Below are 24,208 nucleotides of genomic sequence, written 5' to 3' on the forward strand. Positions count from 1 at the left end.
TACGTAAGGGGGCATTCTTTTGCTAGCTTCTACAGTTGGATACTCTGAATCCTCAAATGCCAAATATCATTGTTTAAACATTACAATGCCTTCCATTAAAACTGCATTTTCTGAAAAACTGAATGCCACTTAAGTGGGAGAGAAAAGGGGAAGTTGAAGCAAAGAACGATGTAGATGAAATGTTGCATTAACTGGATTAGAAAAAGCGAATGGGGAAGAGACTTTTCTCTATTTTCCTTACCTTGCTAATATTATCTTCCTTGTTCAGCATGCCGAGAGTGAGGTTAATCTCTCCAAAAATCTCTAAAATGGGCAGGAAAAGAAGAATTAAGAACATGCTGAAATGCCCTCCTGTGAATTACTATGCTATGGTTACCTCTCTCTCCTTCTCATTCTCTCCTTCTCTCTCTCTCCTCTCTTCTTTCTTCTCTCTCCTTCTTTCCTCTCTCCCCTTCTCCCTTTCTCCTACTCTTCTCTTCCTCTTGACTGCCACCTCTTTGATGGCAGGAACTGTGTCTTATTCATATTTTTTATAATTGACATACTTGAAAATAGAAGATGCTTAGTATGTTTCAAAACCTGAATTAAATGTGGAGGGGAAGATAAAAGATGCTAGATCCCTGTTTATCTCTCCAGTCATATAGGCATCACCCTATATCCTCTTGAGACAGGCTCAGCTCTCAGATTCCATGAACTGAATTCCTTACACCTGACTTGAGTAGGGTAGGGCAAGAGTGTAATAGAGCTTGTTATTTTCCACCTCCTTCCTCATTGCCCCCACCCCCCAACTTATTTACTCACATCCTCTTTCTCTCTGACTTCCCTTCTGGCCCTCTCAGGTCCCTCTTCTGGTATCATGCTCATGCAACCTTGTTCTTTTCTGATAATGATCTAAATATTTTTGACTTGTACCTTCCAGGAATTATTTGAATAAAGCTTGTTGGAAAACTGAAAACACATATTTGAGTCCAGGGAATTGAGCAATTTCACACCACATGGCAAGTTGGTAGAAGAGATATTTCTCGATGTAGTGATTTTCCACAAGCCTCCAAATCAAACAACATAACCCTTTAGAACAGTCTTTTTTGGCAAAGCAGAATATTTCCAAAGGACTCTGCCAGTATTGAAGATTAAATAAGAAACTGCCTTTCTTTGTGTTGTAGCCCCACTTTCTCCTCGAGTAGGCTATACATTTTTAAAGAAGGTAGGACACAGTCATCATTGGTCCTTTACAATCCATGTGATTTTATTATTTTGGAATAAAGGGAGAGTAGAGAGAAACAATCTTACTGTAGCATAGCTTTTCATAAAACCTTTTAAGGTGTACAGATCTCCCTCAATGATGTACACCATTCCTCACCTCACATATGCATATCGTCACACAGACACAAAACACCTAATTCCTCAGGATCCGACGATGCTCACCTACAGATTCCTCTGTGTCCTTGGCCATGTCTTGGCTGTTTCAGGCTCTCTAAGAGACAGCACCTAAGTATCAGAAATAATAAGGCTAACAAATCGAAGAAGCAGGTTGGCAACTTTCTCACATAAGGTTCACATAAGGGTCTTTAAATGAAAGTCCCTCCACCAGTTGATTGGCACAGTGATCTGGAAGCTTCCAGTGATGGGCTGCTGCTGAGAAAGATGATGCTGTATTCTACCACTAGGACATTTTCTTGCTTCTGAGCTCCTGCTGACGAACAAAATGGCTTCATCTCACTGAATAGTGTCCCTTTGGTGGAGACCAGAGTATCTGAGAAGGAAGAAATTAGAGACTGAAACTCAAACAATTTTGGTAGACCGAAGGAGTTCTCCCTAAGCCTGGGTCCACTGATCACACACAGATTTGGGAATGGCTTTCAGTGGTCACTTTACTGGGCTGGTGTTGGTCAAGCCTTTATGGTGATCTTGTTGATTGTTCTACTTGGTGAAAGTCAGTCCACAATCTGGGCATGCTCAGTGGACCGGAATGCCCGTCAGGGGCAGTTGAATGGAACCTCCAACTGACAGCAGCAAAGCAAGACCTTCTCAGCCTCCCCCGCCTTCTCAGCCTCCCCCGCCTTCTCAGCCTCCCCCGCCTTCTCAGCCTCCCTCGCTTTCTCAGCCTCTCTCGCTATGTCCCCTATCACTGATTTGATCTGGATGCTGCCCTCACTCCAGGCTCAGGCTTTTTTCTCTGACTCCATTCTCTCTTCTTGTTTTCAAATCATTCTTTATCTAGACCTCTTGGCTATAATGCTTTCAACTTTACTAGTACTTCAATCTGTTCTCAACTCCCCCCCCCCCAATCCTAAATCTATATACAATTTCCAATGTATGTCCAGATTGTATGTTAAGGTGGCAGATGTCAGAGAGAGTAGGAACTGGGTACCAGCAATCTATAGGTCTGGGTGTGAAAGGTGCCAAGGAGAGGGGCTCATGACTGTTGTCAGCTTCTGCTGCTTCTCCAGCTGTCATCTTCCCTTCATTAAGGATATTTCCGATTCAGAGGTTAACTGCTTCCAACTAAACCTTTGGACTCATCTTCCTTTTCATAGATACTTTGCTCTGGATCTATTACAGAGGTCTTCAGTAGGCTGGTGGTTAAAAACATTTTCAGCTTCCCGAGCCAGCATCACTGTTTCTCAGAGTGTGACCCACAAGTGTCTTGTAACAGTTGTCCTTATTTAATCTGGTGTCTGTATTTAAAATATCCATTCCCAGGGATACCTCACCTGGTAAATTACAGCGGGGTTTGGAATTTGTATTTTTAATGAGTACCCCTAGTGATCCTTAGGTTCATTAAAGTCTGAGAGGCACTGGCCAAGATCCTTGTGCAATCACCCACTAGTGGATAATTGAAAATTTAACACTTACTTGAAGGGTGTTCATTGTGTTTTGGCAAGAACAGCAGCTCCTCATCTCCAGAACCGTGACTCACTCACCCGCTGGAGAATAGACCACGAATTAGTGGGTCAGAGAGGTAACGAGGTGATGAGAGGCAACCCGAATCTCTTAATGTCTTATAGGGAAATAAAAATGTTGGAAATGATGTACCCTTAGAATCTTAAACAATGTACAGTAGAATCAATACTAAGAAAGCCAGCCATGTAGGTGATTGTTATAATCAATTTCTTACTCTTTTCGTGAATTGTGACAAACGATTTTTTCGAGTGTCTGTACATAAAGATTTTCTCAATTTCATAGAGATTTGGGAAGCTAGGAGATGATTGATTTATACTGACTTTGTAATTTATTCATCAGGGCAATCAAAACATCTTTTTTGCTAAATATTCTTTCAGATAAAGCAATTTACCCATCAACCTCTCTTTTCATAAGGTAATATTGCAGATAGATATTTTTAAAGTCATTTTCCCATTATTTCCTACTCTTTATGCTAAGCTAGCACAATATGGGTTTGATTTCTCTGAAGCCCTAGAAGCGTGCTAAACCCTAATTCTCAAAGCTAATAGGATGGCAGGTGCTAACTAATGAAGTATTGTTTCTAGATATATGATTGCAGGGGAGTTGATATTCAACTTGCTAAAGAACTGAGGTGTCTCCCTGGGTATAGTGTAACCACTTGCTTTCAGTGTGACTTGTCAAACAATACTACCCAACCCTAGGAGTACTATGTTCCCAAATGCAGTGTTATCGGAAAAGAATATTAATAAGGCAGTAAAGGAAAAATATAAAACTATGGGGGAATAGATATATGAAAATATTATCAAAATATAGAAATTTAAATTTTGTGAAAATAAAATTTAAAATTTTTGCGGTTTTAATGGTGTCATCATAGAGTACAATTCACTTAAACCTTAACATGAATCTTTTTATTCTTTAGAAGAAGTGCTGGATTTCATAAAAGATATTAAAAATGAAATTAGGCTCTGATTTTTTGGGTTTGTTTCATGATATAAGCCTACTTCCTTGTACTCTAGTACATAAACAGGCAGTAAATATGAGATGGCAGTTTCATACAGAAGTAGATTAAATATGTCTCTGTTGTAAGTGGGCGCCCATTTTCCTCTTTTTATTTTCCCTTCCTCTTTCCTTCCTCCCTCCTCCCTCTCCTCTCTCTCCTGTCTTCTCTTTGCTTCTCTCCTCCTCTCTGGTCTCTCTTCCTGTTTCTCTTCCTCTTTCTTTGCTTTTTCTTCTTGTAGTAAACAATAACAACAAAAGAATGATGTCCAGTATAGTTAAGTGTGGTTCAATTCAACACACATTTACTGACTACTTGTTGGGCAAGAAGCCCCGTGATGGAGGTGCATGGATGTACCATCATGAGAGGTCACGTCCTAACCTCAAGGAATTTGCAATCTATGGGGAGAAGGCAGTCCACTGACACAACTAACTGAGAAATGATCCAGAGTAGTGATAATTATGCTAAGGCATAAAGAAAGAGCATAACGAATTGTGAATTCTGTCCACAGAACACAAGGGTAGTGCTTGAGATGGTCTTTGAAAGTAGAGATGAGGCCTCTGGACAACATACAGAGAAACTCATCTTCTTTCTCTAAGTAGAAGACAGCAGACCCTCTAATTAACCTATTTCTTCGTCAATATGAATAGTGAACATAAATAATAACATTTTCTTGATTTTTTCTATTTATTTACCAAAATTTAGACTGCTATCCAAAGCAAATGTACAGTGTTCAGCCATGATACTATGATAAAATATATATTCAAAATACTTTTTTTTTCTTCAGAGCAGAATTCATATAGGAAACAAAAATAAAATGAAGAAACAGTATGAGATTTGGAGTTCAGAAACTTGGATTGTGTATAAATTCTGCTACAAACTAGTTGTATTACTCTGGGAAAAATCAGTCTCTCTGGACGGAGTTTGAGTTTTCAGTTGCAAAGATGAAACAATCAGGTTAGTTAACATAAAAATCATTCCCTGCATGAAGCAACTTTGTTTTCACTTTCTCAGTGATACCAAAACCAGGTATACTGTTGTTTTTAATCCCTAAACAACAAACTTATAAATGAATTGTATGGACTGTGCCCTTCTGTGGATAGGGAATTTCTGATACTCTTCCCCACATAAACCCAGCATGGAGACTTCCTTCTTCCTTGCACTGATAGCAGCAGCCAGTGATGTAGGGAGAGGAAGTTGGAGGAGCATCTAGGGATTGAATACAAGGCAACCAGCACTGTGGACAGCAAAGGAAGACACATGAATGTACTTTCACAAAGCCTCATAAAATGACTTGAGCCTCAGTTAATGATTCTTGATTAATAATCCTCAAGAGACATGAGCTATGAATTGCTAATCTGAAACATGTATAAACAGCAGTTACTCTCCTGTATATTATTAAGCATGCTGCATTTTAAAATTGAGGCTATGGTTTTAAAGTCATCCCTCAGGAATTCAGAAGAAGCTTAAGAATTTAGTCTTGACAAGGGAACTTGCTGATGGATTTATAAAGTGGTTTCACTCTCAAGTGATAAATAATTCAAGCCTCTGCAGATGGGTAAGTAATTTTCTAGCAAATTGTTTCCCCAAAGCCTCTCATATCAGGCACTTCTAGCTTCATTACTAACAGGTGTCAGGAGAAGAACACAGCCTGACTTTGTAATTTGGAGTAGTGAGAGAAGCGACAGGAGACCTTTGTACCGCTGAACACCATGCCTGGTGGCCTGGCATCATGAGAGTTGGTTTTCTGCTTTCTGAAGCTTATTCAACCCTAGTCAGAGATTTTAGAAGGACTAGATCTTAACTGTCTCAGTGACCTCTTGGACCCTCAGGTTGCATCAGTGAGAAATGAAACATCAACTTTTTGGCTGAGGAGTTCACCTTTAATGGTTTCTAGAAAATTCAAAGGAAGATTCTTTCATTACCACAGCATTTCAGAATGAATTACTTGGGTCCTGTAACTGCATACAGATCTTAGAAGAAACAATCATCAGTATATTTTTAAGGAATAGAAAAATAGTTCTAGAAATACAATATTCTTTTCAGCTGTTTCATTCATTGTGCTCTTATAGCTCCAACAAATATTTCTAAGTTTTGCTGTATTAATTTTTGTAATGATTATTTTTTACTTCAGAGAAAATAAATTAAAAATACTATAAAAAAGAGACAATTCCATTGCCTATGGGTGATTATCTTATATTTAGAAAGAAAAATCTTTTGTTTTTGAAGAAACAATCACGTTTCTGTTGTTTTTTGTAATAAGTAATCTTATTATTTTTATAAGATTAAAAACACATTTCTAATTCATGATTTTGATGGTTTCAGTGGCTTCTAGGTATGCTGTAAAAATGTGGATATCTTTTTTTTATATCTTTATTGGAGTATAATTGCTTTACAATGTTGTATTAGCTTCTGCTGTACAACAAAGTGAATCAGCTATACGTATACATATATCCCCATATCCCCTCCCTCTTGAGCCTCCCTCCCACCCTCCCTACCCCACCCCTCTAGGTCGTCACAAAGCACCGAGCTGATCTCCCTGTGCTATGCGGCAGCTTCCCACTAGCTATCTATTTTACATTTGGTAGCGTATATATGTCAATGCTACTCTCTCAAAAATGTGGATATCTTCACATTAGACTAAGAAACTTTAAAAATTCTACAGTTGGGCTTCCCTGGTGGCGCAGTGGTTGAGAGTCTGCCTGCCGATGCAGGAGACGTGGGTTTGTGCCCCAGTGCGGGAGGATCCCACATGCCTCGGAGTGGCTAGGCCCGTGAGCCATGGCCGCTGAGCCTGTGCGTCCGGAGCCTGTGCTCTGCAACGGGAGAGGCCACAACAGTGAGAGGCCTGCATACCGCCAAAAAAAAAAAAAAAAAAAAAAAATTCTACAGTTGTTCAATTAATTTTTTAAAAACAACTTATTAAATAAAACTGTTCAAAACATTTTAATCAAGTGATAGTAAACTGTTAGGTAAAATTTCAAATAATAAAATTTCTGGTTACAAGTCACACTCAAATATGAGTAGGAATTTTTGCTGGAAAGAAGGCAAATCACAAGACCATACTCTGGATCCAGGATTGAGAAACAAACATAACTTTCATGGCTGGTCCTTGTGTTGATGTATGTAATTCTTCCTCTGCTTCTGTAGTGCACAGAGATGAACACACAGTTCAAGTAGAGGAAACTGGAGCCCATGACAGCATTTTGTGCTGACTAAAATAGAAAAGCAGATATATTCATTAATGAATATTGGAGATGTTTAGCAATAAAGTTACTTGACCTACCCAAGGTTCACTTTTATCTTCTATAAAATGGTTAAGTGAGAAGATTAAATGGGTAATGCAAGGGAAAGGCATGGCACCAAGTTTTCATTAAGTTATTGTTATTTTGTTTGTGTTGTTCTTGTTCTTGTTGAATTTATAACGTAAACAGAAAACAGACTAATCAGGCCACATTATTCCAGCAGTATTATGCTTATTGAAGTTTTAAGAGTATGGTTTCTGATTTTAAGAAAATGTGTTTTTCCAGGACTCTTTATGAAATAATCATACTCATGGTATAATCAATCTAATTGTTACTCAATAGTAGTTACTTCTTAAGCATTTCTCATTTATATTATATTTTGTCAAATAATATTCCTTAAATCCTCACTGCTTCCTGATAGGTTATTAATTCAACAAAAGCAAATACACAGATCATTTTACAACCTAAACTATGTGATTTCTAAGTCTGTTTCTCTTTATTGATTATTTTTATTTCTCTTATCGGTCATATTTTCCTGCTTCTTTGAATGTCTTTTTTTTCCCATTAGATGATGGGCATTATTAATTTTTTTCTTGTCAAGTGTTGAATATTTTTGAACTTTGTTCTGTGACACAGCTAAGTCACTTGGAAACAATTTGATCCTTTCTGAGCTTGCTTTTAAGTTTTATAAGGTGTGGGGACCAGGCAACCTTAATATAGGTCTAATTTGGCCCCATTACCGAGGTGATGCCTTTCTGAGTACTGAGTCCCATGAATTATGAAGTTTTCCACTTTGGCTGGATTCTCTGTTCAAGAGTTCAATCCACCTCTAACAATACCTACCCAAAGATAGCATCAGATTCCACAGGTAAAGGGTTCAGTCCCAAAAGACTGCCCCACACCCCACTCCCCACTTTACATGCCAGTCACAAGCCCAGGTTATCACCTGTGCTTCTGACCTACCAGCTACAGATTGGAGGTTCCCATGAACCCCTCCTCGGGTTCCGCTAATTTACTAGAGCAGCTCACGGAAACTTAGTGAAACATTTTATTACTGGATCACCAGTTTATTACAAAAAGCTATATCCATATGAAAGAGATGCATAGGGCAAGGTATGGGGAAAGGGCACGGAACTTCCATGCCCTCCCCAAGTGCATCATTCTGCCCACATCTCCCAGTGTTCACCCACCCGGAAACTTACTGAACCCTGCCCTCTTGGGTTTTTATAGAGGCTTTATTGCTTACGCTTCATTGATTAAATTGTTGACCAATGGTGATTGAATTCAATCTCCAACCCCTCTCCCATCTGCAGAGGTCATGGCCTGAAAGTTCTGATCTTAAGCTGGCTCTATTGGCAACTAGTCCCATCCTTTGATGCTTTCCAAAAGTCACCTTATTAACATAACAAAAACTTCTTTATCACTCTTAATACTTAGGAAATTCCAAGGGTTTTAGAAGCCCTGAGCCAGGAACCTGGGTGGAAAACAGACATATATGACAAATATGTTTTGGTCATCTGAATGATAAAAATATATATTTTTATATATAACAATATTGCATATGATTTTAAGGCCAATATGAATCAAAATCTGCTACTGCCTACTGTAACTGAACAACATGTGGGCTCTATCAGGATAATTGTTTTTCCCAATTTACAAAACATTAGTGCAGTAGAAAAGACAATACTAAGGAAGAGAAGAGAAAATAAGCTTAAAGAGAGCAACACTGTACAATTTAAACTATAAACATTTGCTTTATAAAGATAAACTATACAACATAAGAAGGCATACTTTTAAAAGCATGTGTGTGTGTCTACGTGTTTGTCTGTGTATGTATATACCTTATTTGCATTAAAAATTGGCAGAGTATCTCATTCACAAGTTATAGTATTTAGACAGATTTGTAGCTCTGAAGTTGGAACTTAAACATTTCCCTTGCTTGTCAAGAAATGTCACTTATAAGATTTATTAAATGAGTACCATATGCACATCTAAATTTAGACAGTTTTATTTAAGCGACTGAACTAGAAATTCTCACAAGGGCCATTTTGCCTCAATTTGTGCTGACTGCATTGTTGTTAGATTTAGCCTTCTCCACTGCAGGAGGATCATCGGGCTTCGCTGTGTATTTTGCTAATGTCTGGGAATATCTCTCCTTCCTTTGGCATATGGTGGAATAGCATGTATGTATGAGAGGACCTTATAATTGGAAGGGATGTTAGGTGGTTGTACAGGCTCACCTACGTCTACTGCAGGACTCCTACTCTCCTCCTCACTCTTTCAGTTCTTATCAGGTGGCAACTTGGCCTCTGCTGGAAAATGTGCAGGGACAGGAACTTTACTGCTTCCACACAGCTAGACTATACCATTTTGACACAACTCCAAATCATTAGAAAGCCCACCTGATGAGTCCATTTCTTTGGTTTTGGAAAGCCTATGTTTGCTGCAGATCTGTCCTTTGTAGTAGGAAAATTCTGTTCTTGCTTCCATATGATAGTACATCAAATATTTGGAAAGGTTTCCAGAACCATTCTACACCTCACAGATTTTCTGTTTTCTAGGAAATTCTCTAAATGTTCTCTTAAATAGTTCTTCCAATAACATGGTTTCCACCTTTCTTACCATCCTTCTCATTTTCTTCTGAATACTTTCTAGTGTTTAAAAGCCCCTCTTTACTGTCTGTAACTGATAACAATATTTCATATTGATGTGGACATTGAATTTCTCTTACTTCAGCATAAGATTTAAGGATTTTTTGTTTTGTTTTGTTTTTTGGTAGTTGTTAGCAGCTCCATTACATTGGGTTTCTATGCTGTAATTAACTCACGGAAGCTTTTTCACTTGAACTGCCAGCATACCAGATCTTCCCCAACTTACGTTTGTGCAAAGGAGTTTTAAAAGCCAATCCCCAAATGTATTACTGTGTTAAATATAGTCTTATTTATTTTGGTTTATCATTATAATTTACTTTGATCATTTTGTCTCCTAACTTAGTGAATATACCTCCTAGTTTTTAGAAAAAAATTAAATTAAATATATCTACCTTAAATGAGGGCAAGGAATTCTACTTGCTTATTCATTTCTCTGTTTCTAGTTCCTAAAATGGCGCTAGGCATATAATAAATGCTCAATAAATATTTGTTGAATGAATAAATTAAAATAAACATTTAAAAATATTTTAGAGCCTATAAATTGGGTATCTCCCCCACAGGAATATTTAGGAATTGATAACACTGGCCAGCCAGTAGGGAGAGAATATTAAGGGACCAGAGACATATTTATTGAGATGAAGGATAAATATTTTTAGAGAACTAAGAAAATAAGCTTACACTTACCCAGGTAGGTGAGCCGACTTCTGGATCCTGGGATTTCAGGTGGCATACAAATATAGCACAAATCATAGCTACATATGATACGAGGAGAGACATACTTGTCAGCAGGAAGGAGAATTGAGTTTGTGAGGACCAGGGACTGTCCCAGAGAGGAGCACAGCAGGAGCCTGAAGGCCTCAACAACCCCAACCCAATGGACAAAACTCAGCTACTAGAAGGAAGAGAGCAGAATAATAATTAATGGAAAACAGGATCATATAGGTTTACAGATGGACTGCATGGGGAAGGGAGTGGGGCTAGCACTGCATTTTGAGGACTGCTACCCTGGTGCCCAAGATTTACTCCTAGTTCTTGAGATCTGGGTCTAATTGGAAGAAGACCTTGAGGGATAAGAGTGTCAGTGTTATGGACTGAATATTTGTGTTCCTTCAAAATTCATATGTTGAGGATGGACCTAGAGATTATCTTACTAAGTGAAGTAAGTCAGAAAGGGAAAGAAAAATACTGTATGATATCATTTATATGTGGAATCTAGAATATGACACAAATGAACTTATTTACAAAGCAGAAATAGAAAACAGACTTGTGGTTGCCAAGGGGAAGGGGGATGGGAGGAAGATGGATTGGGAGTTTGGGATTAAGATGCAAACTATTATATATAGAATGGATAAACAACAAGGTCTTACTGTCTAGCACAGGGAACTATATTCAATATCTTGTGGTAAACCATAATGGAAAAGAATATGAAAAAGAATATATATATATATATATATCTGAATCACTTTGCTGTACAGCAGAAATTAACACAACATTGTAAATCAACTATACTTCAGTAAAATAAATTTTAAAAATTCGTATGTTGAAATTCTAACCCCCAATGTGGTAGTATTAGGTAGTGGAGCCTTTGGGAGGTAATTAGGTCATGAGGGTGGAGCTCTCATAAATGGTATAAGGGCCCTTATAAAAGAGACCCCAGAGAGGTCTCTAGCCCTCTTTCTGCCATGTGAGGTTACAACAAGAAGCTGGTGTATATTCTGCTGTCAAGATTGGCTTGGGAAAGGGGTCTGGTTCTGGACTGCCTATAGGGAGAATTTGGAGAGTCACTTTCTAGAAATGGGACAGATGGAGCAAGGAAAATCACGCAGGAATTGAAATTTGAGGCTGGACCCTAGATTATTCTGTTTTTATTGACATTAATGAACCACCTGTTTGAGGATTGATTCTCAATAATTCTGTGAATTTTTCTCCCTGTATGTATCCATTACATAGTTTTCTCTCTTGACTATATGGTTGTGAGAGTTTTTGTTAATTGCTCAGTTGAAATGAAACTATGCTGTTTAAGGCACTCCTAATGCTTTTGTTTTGTTTTATAAAGATTGTACATTTATTTATGACTGTCCATATCTATCAAAGTGATTCTCTATGAGACTAGTTCTCACTTTCACTTTTTCTTTTCCCCTTTATGCTCATTCTTCCTTCTGCACCCCTGATCAGAACATCAGACAGTAAAATTTCACAGAGCATACAAGGGGAGGAAAGTAGGTTTATTGAGCACATACTAGATGCTAGATACAATATCTTGGTGCATTTAATTATTTTAATGTCTAATCCTCCAAGAAAACTATAAAGTGGGCATTACTGTTCTTATTTCACAAATGAGGAAACCAAGGCTGACAGAGGATATAATGAAAGGGACCTGGAAAGAAAGATAATTAAATTTCAAAGGCAAACTTGGTCTTTATGATCTAGAATTGAGTCAAGTGGTTAAGTAGGGAAGTTTCTCTATAGTACTGCCTTCACATTTTCCTTTTGGGACCAATTCTAATGTCTGTCCTCCTTGTGTCTTACCCAAGCACATAAGTAGTTCAAGCTTGAATTCAGTCCAAATTTACTTATGTCATATCCCATTCTCTAAGGTATGTCTTCCACTTGGCAAGATCAGAATGGAATAATCCAATAAATTTCTCTCTGCATCTACCCTCGAGGTTCAGATGTTACCAATATGGGGTAGATCTGTGTATTTTCAGGGGGACTTCTTGAGACCCCTGAAAATGACAAGTGTGGGAATTTCAGGTATCATGATAAGCTGGATTATTCTGAGATTTGAGGCAGGAGTGAAGTCATGAAGACAGCAAGATTTTCAGAGTCTTTAAAACATCCCACGCCCAGTGTGTTCAGGGGATACCTTGCTTCTCATGTCTTCGGCTTATATAGTGTACGCTGTCATCTTTACAATGCTTACACATACCTCATCTCATCAAAGCCCCACAAGGTAAAGAAGGGCATCTATTTTTAACTACATTTTACTGTTGAGGAGACCAAGGCTTCCACTGACATGGCAACTTTCTCACATCTCCTGACTTCAGGAAAAATTCCCTTCCTTAATTTCTTTAGTGAAACCAGCAGGTGCTCAACATGAGTTGGAAAATGGATTGATTGAGTGTTTAAAAATTTTGTTGACTGGGCACCTTCAAGATGGCGGAGGAGTAAGACGTGGAGATCACCTTCCTCCACCCAAATATATCAAAACTACATCTACATGTGGAACAACTCTTACAGAACACCTATTGAATGCTGGCAGAAGACCTCAGACATCCCAAAAGGCAAGAAACTCCCCAAGTACCTGGGTAGGGTAAAGGAAAAACAGAGACAAAAGAATATAGATGGGACCTGCACCTCTGGGAGGGAGCTTTGAAGGAGGAAGAGTTTCCACACACTAGGAAGCCCCTTCGTGGGCGGAGACTGCAGGTGGTGGAGGGGGGAAGCTTCGGAGCTGCGGAGGAGAGCACAGCAACAGGGATGCACAGGGCAAAACAGATTCCCTCAGAGAGGATGGGTGCCGACCACTCACCAGCCTGAGAGGCCTGTATGCTCATCCGCTGGTGCAGGTTGGGGGCTGGGAGCTGAGGCTCCAGCTTTGGAGGTCAGATCCCAGGGAGAGGACTGGGGTTGGCTGTGTGAACACAGCTTGAAGGGGGCTAGTGTGCCAGAGCTAGCCAGGAGGGAGTCTGGGAAAAAGTCTGGAAATGCCTAAGAGGCAAGAGACCATTATTTTGGGGTGTGCAAGGAGAGGGGATTCAGAGCACTGCCTAAACGAGCTCCAGAGACGAATGCAAGCTGCGGCTATCAGTGCAGACCCCAGAGACCGCATGAGATGCTAAGGCTGCTGCTGCAGCCACCAAGAAGCCTATGTGCAAGCAAAGGTCACTCTCCACACCTCCCCTCCCGAGAACCTATGCAACCTGCCACTGCCCGTGTCCCATAATCCAGGGACAACTTCCCTAGGAGAAAACATGACGCGCCTCAGGCTGGTGCAACGTCACGCTGGACTCTGCCGCCGGCTCGCCCCGCACTCCGTGCTCCTCCCTCCCCCCGGCCTGAGTGAGCCAGAGCCCCCAATCAGCTGCTCCTTTAACCCCGTCCTGCCTGAGCGAAGAACAGATGCCCTCAGGCGAGCTACACACAGAGGCGGGGCCAAATCCAAAGCTGAACCCCGGGAGCTGTGCGAACAAAGAAGAGAAAGGGAAATTTCTCCCAGCAGTCTCAGGAGCAGAGGATTAAATCTCTGCAATCAACTTGATGTATCTGCATCTCTGGAATACATGACTAGACAACGAATCATCCCAAAACTGAGGTGGCGGACTTTGGGAGCAACTGTACACTTGGGGTTTCTTTCTGCATCTAATTTTTTTCTGGTTTTATGTTTATCTGAGTTTAGAATTTAGAGCTTATTATCATTGGTAGATTTGTTTATTGATTTGGTTGCTCTCTTCCTTTTTATATATATTTTTCCTTTTTCTCTTTTTGTGAGTGTGTATGCTTCTTTGTGTGATTTTGTGTGTGTAGCTTTGCTTTTGCCATTCGTCCTAGGGTTCTGTCCTTTTTTTTTTTTTTAGTATAGTTTTTAGTGCTTGTTATCATTGGTGGATTTGTTTTATGGTTTGGTTGCTCTCTTCTTTCTTTCTGTCTTTCTTTCTTTAATTACTTTTAAAAAAATTTTATAATTTTTTCCATTTTAATAACTTTATTTTATTCTTTCTTTTTTTTTTCTCCCCTTTCTTCTGAGCTGTGTGGCTGACAGGGTCTTGGTGCTCCGGCCAGGTGTCAGGCCTGAGCCTCTGAGGTGGGAGAGTGGAGTTTGGGACATTGGTCCACCAGAGACCACACAGCCCCATGTACTATCAAATGGTGAAAGCTCTCCCAGAGATCTCATCTCAATGCTAAGACCCAACTCCACTCAATGACCAGCAAGCTACAGTGCTGGACCCCCATGCCAAACAACTAGCAAGACAGGAACACAATCCCACCCATTAGCAGAGAGGCTGCCTAAAATCATAATAAGTTCACAGACACCCCAAAACACATCACCAGACATAGTTCTGCTCACGAGAAAGACAAGATCCAGCCTCATCTACAGGAAAACAGGCACCAGTCCCCTCCAAAAGGAAGCCTACACAATCCACTGAACCAATCTTACCCACTAGGAGCAGATACCAAAAACAACGGGAACTATGAACCTGCAGCCTGTGAAAAGGAGACCCCAAACACAGTAAGTTAAGCAAAATGAGAAGACAGAGAAATATGCAGCAGATGAAGGAGCAAGGTAAAAACCCACCAGACCAAAAAAATGAAGAGGAAATAGGCAGTCTACCTGAAAAAGAATTCAGAGTAATGATAGTAAAGATGATCCAAAATTTTGGATATAGAATGGAGAAAATGCAAGAAACATATAACAAAGACCTAGAAGAACTAAAGAGAAAACAAACAATGATGAGCAACACAATAAGTGAAATTAAAAATTCTCTAGAAGGAATCAATAGCAGAATAACTGAGACAGAAGAATGGATAAATGACCTGGAAGATAAAATAGTGGAAATAACTACCACAGAGCAGAATAAAGAAAAGAATGAATAGAACTGAGGGGAATCTCAAAGACCTCTGGGACAACATTAAACGCACCGACATCTGAATTATAGGGGTCCCAGAAGAAGAAGAGAAAAAAAGGGGACTGAGAAAATATTTGAAGAGATTATAGTTGAAAACTTCCCTAATATGGGTAAGGAAATAGTCAATCAAGTCTAGGAAGCACAGAGAGTCCCATACAGGATAAATTCAAGGAGAAAAATGCCAAGACACACATTAATCAAACTATCAAAAATTAAGTACAAAGAAAAAAATATTAAAAGCAGCAAGGGAAAAGCAACAAATAACATACAAGGCAATCCCCGTAAGGTTAACAACTGACCTTTCAGCAGAAACTTTGCAAGCCAGGAGGGAGTGGCAGGACATATTTAAAGTGATGGAAGGGAAAAACCTACAAAGAAGATTACTCTACCCAGAAAGGATCTCATTCAGATTCGATGGAGAAATTAAAAACTTTACAGAGAAACAAAAGTTAAGAGAATTCAGCATCACCAAACCAGCTCTACAACAAATGCTAAAGGAATTTCTCTAGGCAGGAAACATAAGAGAAGGGAAGACTTACAATAACAAACGTAAAACAATTAAGAAAATGGTAGTAGGAACATAGATATCGATAATTGCCTTAAATGTAAATGGATTAAATGTTCCCACCAAAAGACATAGACTGGCTGAATGGACACAAAAACAAGACCCATATGTATGCTGTCTACAAGAGAACCACTTCAGACCTAGAGACACATACAGATTGAGAGTGAGGGGATGGAAAAAGATATTCCATGCAAATGGAAATCAGAAGAAAGGTGGAGGGCTTCACTGGTGGCACAGTTGTTGAGAATCTACCTGCTAATGCAGGGGACCCGGGTTTGAGCCCTGGTCTGGGAAGATCCCACATGCCGTGGAGCAACAGGGCCCGTGAGCCACAATTACTGAGCCTGCGCGTCTGGAGCCTGTGCTCTGCAACAACAGAGGCCGCGATAGTGAGAGGCCGCACACCGCGATGAAGAGTGGCCCCTGCTTGCCACAACTAGAGAAAGCCCTCACACAGAAATGAAGACCCAACACAGCCATAAATAAATAAATAAATAAATTTAAATCATATGGGCTTCTAAGAAGACCTCTGCTTAAAAAAAAAAGAAAAGAAATGTGGAGTGGCAATTCTCATATCAGAAAAAATAGACTTTAAAATAAAGACTATTGCAAAAGACAAAGAAGGACACTACATAATGATCAAGGGATCAATCCAAGAAGAAGATATAACAATTGTAAATATTCATGCACCCAACAGAGGAGCACCTCAATATATAAGGCAAATGCTAACAGCCATAAAAGGGGAAATCGACAGTAACACACTCATAGTAGGGGACTTTAACATCCCACTTTCACCAATGGAGAGATCATCCAAAATTAAAATAAAATAAAAAGGAAACACAAGCTTTAAATGATACATTGAACAAGATGGACTTAATTGATATTTATGGGTGTCATGGAGGAGGCAGCAGTGTAGAAAGGGAGCAACTAGCCCAGGAGGCAGGGGACTGAGTGAGATTTTGTGAGAGCAATAGCCATAAGATATTAATAATATTAATAATAAAATAAGAAAAAAATTAGGGTTCAGAATGGAAACCCTAAAAACAGAAACCATAGTTCACTAAAATATCCTGGATCATGTATAATCCAGAAATGCTACTTTATTTTGGACCTTACTCTCCTTCAGGAAAAACCTGCTGCTTTTAATTTACACCCAGCATCTTGGCACAGCAGTGGTAATTTCCCAGCATCCTCCTGTTCAATTTCTGCTGAGCACTGACTGTTGGGATGCTCTTGATGAGGTCTATTATCATTTTGGCAGCTCAACAAGACTTTCATGAAAGAAGCAGAGAGTATGGCTTGGGACAAACACATCCCTGAGCTATTTTCTATTCATATGGACTACACAGCTTTTCTGGTAGAGAGCTAGACTGGTGTAAAGATTAATTGGTATATTAATAGAGCAGGCCTAAAAGTCATAACTGTGGTGCCAGGAAGCTAATAAGCTACATTTCCGAGTGGCATATTCTTCGGAAATCCCGTAGTGTTTCCCTCAAAACAAAAGATACCCAAAGAGAGCTAGGGTTGGTGCTTGAGTATTAAAGGAGAAGCTTTTTGTCTTTAAATTTATGGCCAAATGTTTTAGTGATATTTCAGGTACAATAATGTTGGGTAGAATACAACCTGGAAATCTCATGGACATGCAACCACAAACATCTATGTTTCCTGCTCCTGAGTCTGCAGGTCAGCTGGGGTGGTTCTGCTTTAGGTTGCAGGTCAGGGGTTTCTTCCATGTGTCTTTCATTTTAAGATCAGGGGCTACAGTGGCATGTTTACAGCTCTGGTTAGACGTGGAATACAATGATCACTAATTGGAGCAAGCCACATAGCCAAGCCCTTCCTCAGTGGGGATAGGAATTACACTACACCACAAGGCAGTTGGTGTGTAATTTAGATCCATAATGAAATCTCTACCACAACATTTAAAGTCGGTGATTTTCACATAAAAGTGGACAAATTTATAGAAAAATCTGGATTCTCAAATCTTAAATTTGATAGATTTTTCTTCTGAGCCTATATTTCCCTATTGGCAAAAATTAAGTGGACCCGAGTATAGCTTCCACCCTTCAGAAGAGATGTGCTCTTTCAGATAGCCAGGAACTCCACCACCCAGAATTGCCATTTGTCAACTCTCTTTACTCATCATTACCCTTCTGGTGTTTGGAGGCAATTCAATTTATGACCTGTTGTATTGCAGATGGGTCAAAATGCACAAAAATACCTCAAAATCCAACTGGAAAGTATCAAAAAAACTACTAAAAAAAGTGCAAATAAATTACCGGGGGAGAACTCTGGGAAAGATTATTTTTGGCTAGTCGGCAAGTCATTAGGCTAGAAAGAGAGAACAATCTATGGAACTCTTTATTAAAGAGCAAAAATTGGAGTTGAGTCTCAAATCATGGGTAAAAAGTCTTATCCTAATAAGTGGCCTTCAGACACTAAAGAATATGCAAAATAAAACATGCCCTGGGTGTTAGTATAAGGGGCAATAATAAGCAAAAAGAGAAAATATAACTAATCTGTTTATCTTCACATAGTCATTTTTCTCTTACATAAAGGAGAATTAAGTAAGTTCTTTGGAGGAAGAGAGACTCTATGAAACTGTAGGAATAAAAGATAAAAACTAGTTAAACTTTCCCTACAGTTATTGTATTTAAAGTGTGATTTTCATAGGTTGAAATTTTTACAAAACCCCTGCTTTCAGAGTCATAGCTGGCCAGTGTCTCTTAGAAACACATCACCCTTATCCCTGGAATGTTGATTACATTCTGTGAAGTCAAACAACTGCTGATCTTGGTACTTATTATTTCATAGTTGCTTAACTGTGTAGTGTGCCTAACATTTTAACATTTTAAGAACTCTTAGGGAATATTTCTAGGAATACTTGTTTGACTGAAGGATTTTCCTTCATTGTGCATAGAAGCAACATTCACTCTTTTGTAGGTTTTGCAACCTGCAGGATTAAAAAGAAAAATACAACCCAATTCCTGTGCTATGTTGGGACAGGTTTGGGGGGTAGATTAGTCAGCTATTGCCACAAAAATGCTGTGTAACAAATCACCCCAAAGCTCAGTGGTTTAAAACAATGGGATTTATTTTCACAGGTCTATAGGTTGGCTGAGCGTGGCTGAGTTAGGCAGAGTATGACTGGATGGTTCTGCTTGTCTTGGCTACGTTTACTCATGTGTCTGCGGTTTGCTGGGTTCAGCTGATCCAGGCTGGGTGGATTTGTTTCATGTTTTTCTCATCCTCCCTCTGGACCAGTGAGTCTTTCTCATGGTTCTAGCAGAGGTACAAGAAAGCAAACCCTATCTTGCAAATGCTTTAAAGTGCCTGCTTGCATTATGTCTAGTAATATCCCATGGGCCAAAGCAAGTCACATGGCTGAGACCAGACTTGAGATGTAGAGTTTACTCTCCATCTACAGTGAGAGGGCCCTATAAAGTTACCTGGCAGAGGGTGTATATGCAGGAAGTAGTAAAAAACTGGGAGCTACATGGCAAAGGCTGGTTGTACAGGAAGCAGTGAAAATTCGGGAGCATTAAGGCAATCTATCACTAAGAGATAGATCACACTCTCATTCTCAAGGCTGAAAAAATAAATGGTTTTGGAATTTAAACAGACTTGGATTCACACATTGGCTCTGCTCTTTATTTGCTCAGTTTGGTTAACTTTAAAATGGGGATGGCAACAATATCTACTTATGCTGTAGAAAGTGCTTGGAACCTGGTAGGCACGTAGTAAGTGCTAGTTCCTCCCTCTTCAAACATGCTTTCTTTCAAATATCTCTTCATCTTGCTTTATGGAACTGTGGTTTATTTATCAGATTCATTTTATAATCTCTATCTTTAATGAAACCCTCACCTGATATTGTTTGGTGGCATGAATTAACTACCTAAAAGGACTCTTTTAATCTTACAAGAGGGATGTAGAGGAACATATTCTACCATCATCATATCTCCCCAAGAATAATTCCTTCAATTATTTTTCAAAGCCTGCTCACTGAAAACTGTCCTGACAAAGAACATTTTTTTGTCAGAACACAAGTCTAAACTGGGTTAAGATAGATTTGTGATTTCTAATGAAAGCCATATAACTCTAAAAATAAACATGAATTACAGACACACCACAGTGTTCTCTGATCCTGCAGCAGACTGAAATAACAGAGAGATGCTGCATGCTGGGAGTGCATGAGGTGGTATGCTTGCAACCAAACTGACATTACAGAACAGGATGGAATCAAATTTGTTGTCATGGCAGAATTGTCACGGGCCGTATCAAATTCCCATCAAAGAAACAAACAAAAGAATATATTAGTTTCTAGCAGGAATATTTTCAGTGCTAGGAAAATGGGCTTTGGCTGTGAAAGGATGCCAGTTTGTACAGTTGAGGCAGAATGGAAGGATGAGCCCAAATGAAAGTTCTGCTCAAAGTGAAAAAATAACTCTGGGGACATACACCCTCTCTACTAGAATCATTAGATCTGTTATCATATTTTCCTTTCCTGGAGCACTGCAATTTTTATTCCAGTGCTGAGCAGGAGTAATACAATCATTTTTATTATATTAGAGGTGAAAATTATCCATGACATTTTGTCTAAACTCATCAGTACTTGGAAATTATTTACGTGTATGGAAGAAAAGTCATCTGACTTTAAGGATGGTAAGGCCATTATCTGGTTAAAGTCAGAACTTGTTCTTAGTGGCTTTTTTTTGGTAATATCGAACTTAAGCACAAGCATGAGAGTAAAACTTCAGCAACATTCATTTAAAAAGGGTTAGTATTGATCCACATATATATACAATATTATATCAAGTTGAAATCTGTGGAATAAGGAGAGTGCACATGCATTCACAAGGCCTGTTTTAATCTCAGCTACATAGATTATTAACTGATAGGTTTGGAACACATTACCAATGGTAATATCTTCTACAGAATTGTTTTGAGTATGAAATGAAACAATATATAATGAGAAAGTCCTTTTTAAAGGTTAAAGTGCTGTATCTATGTCAGGAAAACCCTCATTCGGGAGTCTCACGTTTTCAGGATCTTTTAGCCTTTGAGGTTCCTTTGTTATATAAGTTTCTTTTCAAGTCAACCCAGTGCCATATTTAAATAGCATCACCAAGGTTAGAAAGCATATACCAAGGGCTTCAGCATTGTTCATCCTTGTGTGACCTAGTCACAATCTCCCAAAGAAGCAGTGAAACAAAGATGCTTACCACGGTAATATTTACAAAATAAAAATATTTAAAAATTGTTAAGAAATAAGGGAAAAATTGAATAAATTATGGCATGACCACAGCATGGACATTATAAACATTTTTAAAATTTTAAAATCCTACATGGCATGGTAGAAGTATAGTATGGCACAAATGCTACTGGTACGGCACAAGTACTAATGTATTTGTGCTGCAGTAGAGTTCTGGAACCCTCTGGCAGTGTCAGACACATTCCTCTAGTTTCTGAAATGTGAGGGAGTCTGAGTAAGTTCTCGGGTGGAGCCACACCAAATTCAAGAGGGGCATATGGAAGCCTCGGGGTAGCAACTATTTCCAACCACTATGGAAATATTTCAATATTTTAGTAACTGAAATGTTTGTACTGTGCATTCCAGCTTAATATCAACTCATATGTGAACTCAGAAGGACAGGACGTAAAACTATGTGTAGTATTATCCCATTAAATTGTATTTATACATAGGAAAAATACTGAAGACAATGTAATTATGATTTTTCTTTATTTTTGCCCATATTTTCTAAATCTTTTACAATGTTTTTTTTTAGTGCCCTGGCTATTTCCAGGGTTTTTTTTGTGTGTTTTTTTTTAAAATTACAACCTAGAAATAATATGAACTTTTTTCATGTCTTTAGGTAAAATGTGCAGGAATTTCTCCTGGTTACAGCCCTAGGAGTGGAATTGCTAGATAGTAAGGTATATGGCTGCTCAGCTACCCAATATAATACCAATGTATTTTCCCAAGTGTCACAATTATACCCCATCAGCAGTAGATAAACAAGCCCAATGATATAGCTATTCTTTCACATTCAGTATTGTCAGAGTAATTTTTCCTAACAATATGAGGTACATTTGTTTATCATTGTGCTCTTGATTTGCATTTTCTCATACATTTAAAAAAATTATTTATTTTTGGCTGCGTTGGGTCTTCGTTGCTGCATGCAGTCTTTCTCTAGTTGCGGCGAGCGGGGGCTACTCTTCGTTGCGGTGCACGGGCTTCTCATTATGGTGGCTTCTCTTGTTGCAGAGCACGGGCTCTAGGCGCGCAGGCTTCAGTAGTTGTGGCATGCGGGCTCACTAGTTTTGGCTCGCGGGCTCTAGAGCGCAGGCTCAGTAGTTGTGGCGCACAGGGCTTAGTTGCCCCAAGGCATAGTTGCCCCAAGGCATGTGGGATCTTCCTGGACTAGGGCTTGAACCCATGTCCCCTGCATTGGCAGGCGGATTCTTAACCACTGCACCACCAGGGAAGTCCCTCTCACACATTTTTGAAATGCCCCTTTCTGTAACCTTACATAGGCATGTGTGGAAAGAGGAGGATGTCAGACTTAGAACCATGGGGGTTAACGCCGCCTCCTGTGTAATTTGAGGGTTCCTGTGAAAACCCCTCAAAGGACTTTCCTGCTGGCGCAGTGGTTAAGAATCTGCCTGCCAATGCAGGGGACATGGATTCGAGCCCTGGTCTGAGAAGATCCCAGATGCCACGGAGCAACTAAGCTGGTGCGCCACAACTACTGAGCCTGTGCTCTAGAGCCTGTGAGCCACAAATACTGAAGCCCACGCACCTAGAGCTCATGATCCACAACAAGAGAAGCCACTGCAATGAGAAGCCCTTGCACAGCATCGAGGAGTAACCCCCGCTCGCCACAACTAGAGAAAACCCGCGTGCAGCAATGAAGACCCAACTCAGCCAAAAATAAATAAATAAATAGATTTATTTAAAAAAAAAAACAAAACAACCCAAATCTCCCCTACTCATCTGTAATGCTGTTTCATAATTAGAGACTTTTTCCTCTGGAAATTTGAAGGCTTTTCTGGCTTCACGAACCTTTTGTAAAGTAACAATGCTACCCTTCATTGAACACTTATCTAGGAAGTAGAGTTAGATGTTTTTCAAACAATAGCACATCGTATTATATTCACTGCTCACAACTTTATGAAGTAGGTATCACTATTTATACCTGACAACCAAGAAAAGTGAGGCCCAGAGAAGTTACATGACTTGCTAAGAATAGCAGGATTATATCCAAACACAAGCCTGTCTGACTCCAAAATAATGCTCCTGATCATAATTCAATGTAGACTCCCAGTGAAGGGCAGTGCCTACACCTTTATCCCTTAATCCAGTGGTTCTCAACCCTGACTCCAAATTAGAATCCCTTATGCAAAGCGAGTTATTTCACACGTTAAACATAGACATAGTACCTCAAGGTAGCATGCCTGAGGCTCTTGGAGGTTTCAGAACACCAGTTTCTCATCTTCCAAAGGCCGTGTGGTCACCTATGAGACTGAGAAGAGCCCTTACACACAGCATCTTCTCAAGGCATATAATTCCCAGAGACTGCAGCTCTGTGAAAAAGGAATGTCCAATGGGCAGTGTTTAAGTTACATTTAAGTTTTGGATCTCCATCCCCTATTATATGTCAGATTTCCCTTCCTCCCTCTCTGTCTCTTCTCTTCTCTTCCTTGGCTTTCTCCTTCTCTCTCATGTTGCCCACTTCCATTATATTTAAACCTTCCTTCCTGCCTTCTATAAAAAAATCCAAAAATGTTTTCACCTTGAAACTCCATAGGAAAATAAAAAATCTGAAGCTCTCAAATTCCTTTTTGCTGTTTATCTTTTTATTATGGAAAATTTCAAACATACTCACAAAAAAAGAAAACGTGTAATAAGGACCACACATAGGTCTTCATAAGTCTATCAACCAGCTTCAGTACTTATCAACATTTTGGTATTCTAATTTCATCTATCACTTTCCACACACGCATTTTATTTCCTTTACTTTTCTATTGAGTGTTTTAAAAAAATTCACAGGTGTCAAACCATTTCAGTTGTAAGTACTTTATTTTGTAGCTGATATATTTTTAAAGGTTTTAAAGTGTTATCCCTTAGGGTTTTTGATCTAGTTGTTGGAATGTAAGACAACATAAGCAAGAATTCAGTGTTTTAGGAGCACTTTCTCAAACATGGGATTTAACACCCT

The 24,208-nt window shown here is 39.3% G+C and overlaps 1 protein-coding gene and 1 long non-coding RNA gene across 2 annotated transcripts in view; one reads left to right on the plus strand and one right to left on the minus strand.

Annotated features, from left to right (window-relative positions):
• The window catches only part of MROH2B (maestro heat like repeat family member 2B), a 58,634-nt gene extending 57,181 nt beyond the window's left edge, over positions 1-1,453 (minus strand). Inside the window, 2 exon segments of the mRNA XM_029216380.1 lie at positions 242-303; positions 1,426-1,453. Coding sequence (XP_029072213.1) covers positions 242-303; positions 1,426-1,453 — 90 coding nt within the window.
• LOC114891890 overlaps positions 1-24,208 on the plus strand; it is a 253,784-nt gene that overhangs the window by 61,851 nt on the left and 167,725 nt on the right. The window lies entirely within an intron of this gene.

This window comes from Monodon monoceros, unplaced genomic scaffold (assembly GCF_005190385.1).
Source record: "Monodon monoceros isolate NGI ecotype Baffin Bay Population unplaced genomic scaffold, NGI_Narwhal_1 Super_Scaffold_12, whole genome shotgun sequence".
Lineage (NCBI taxonomy): Eukaryota > Metazoa > Chordata > Mammalia > Artiodactyla > Monodontidae > Monodon > Monodon monoceros.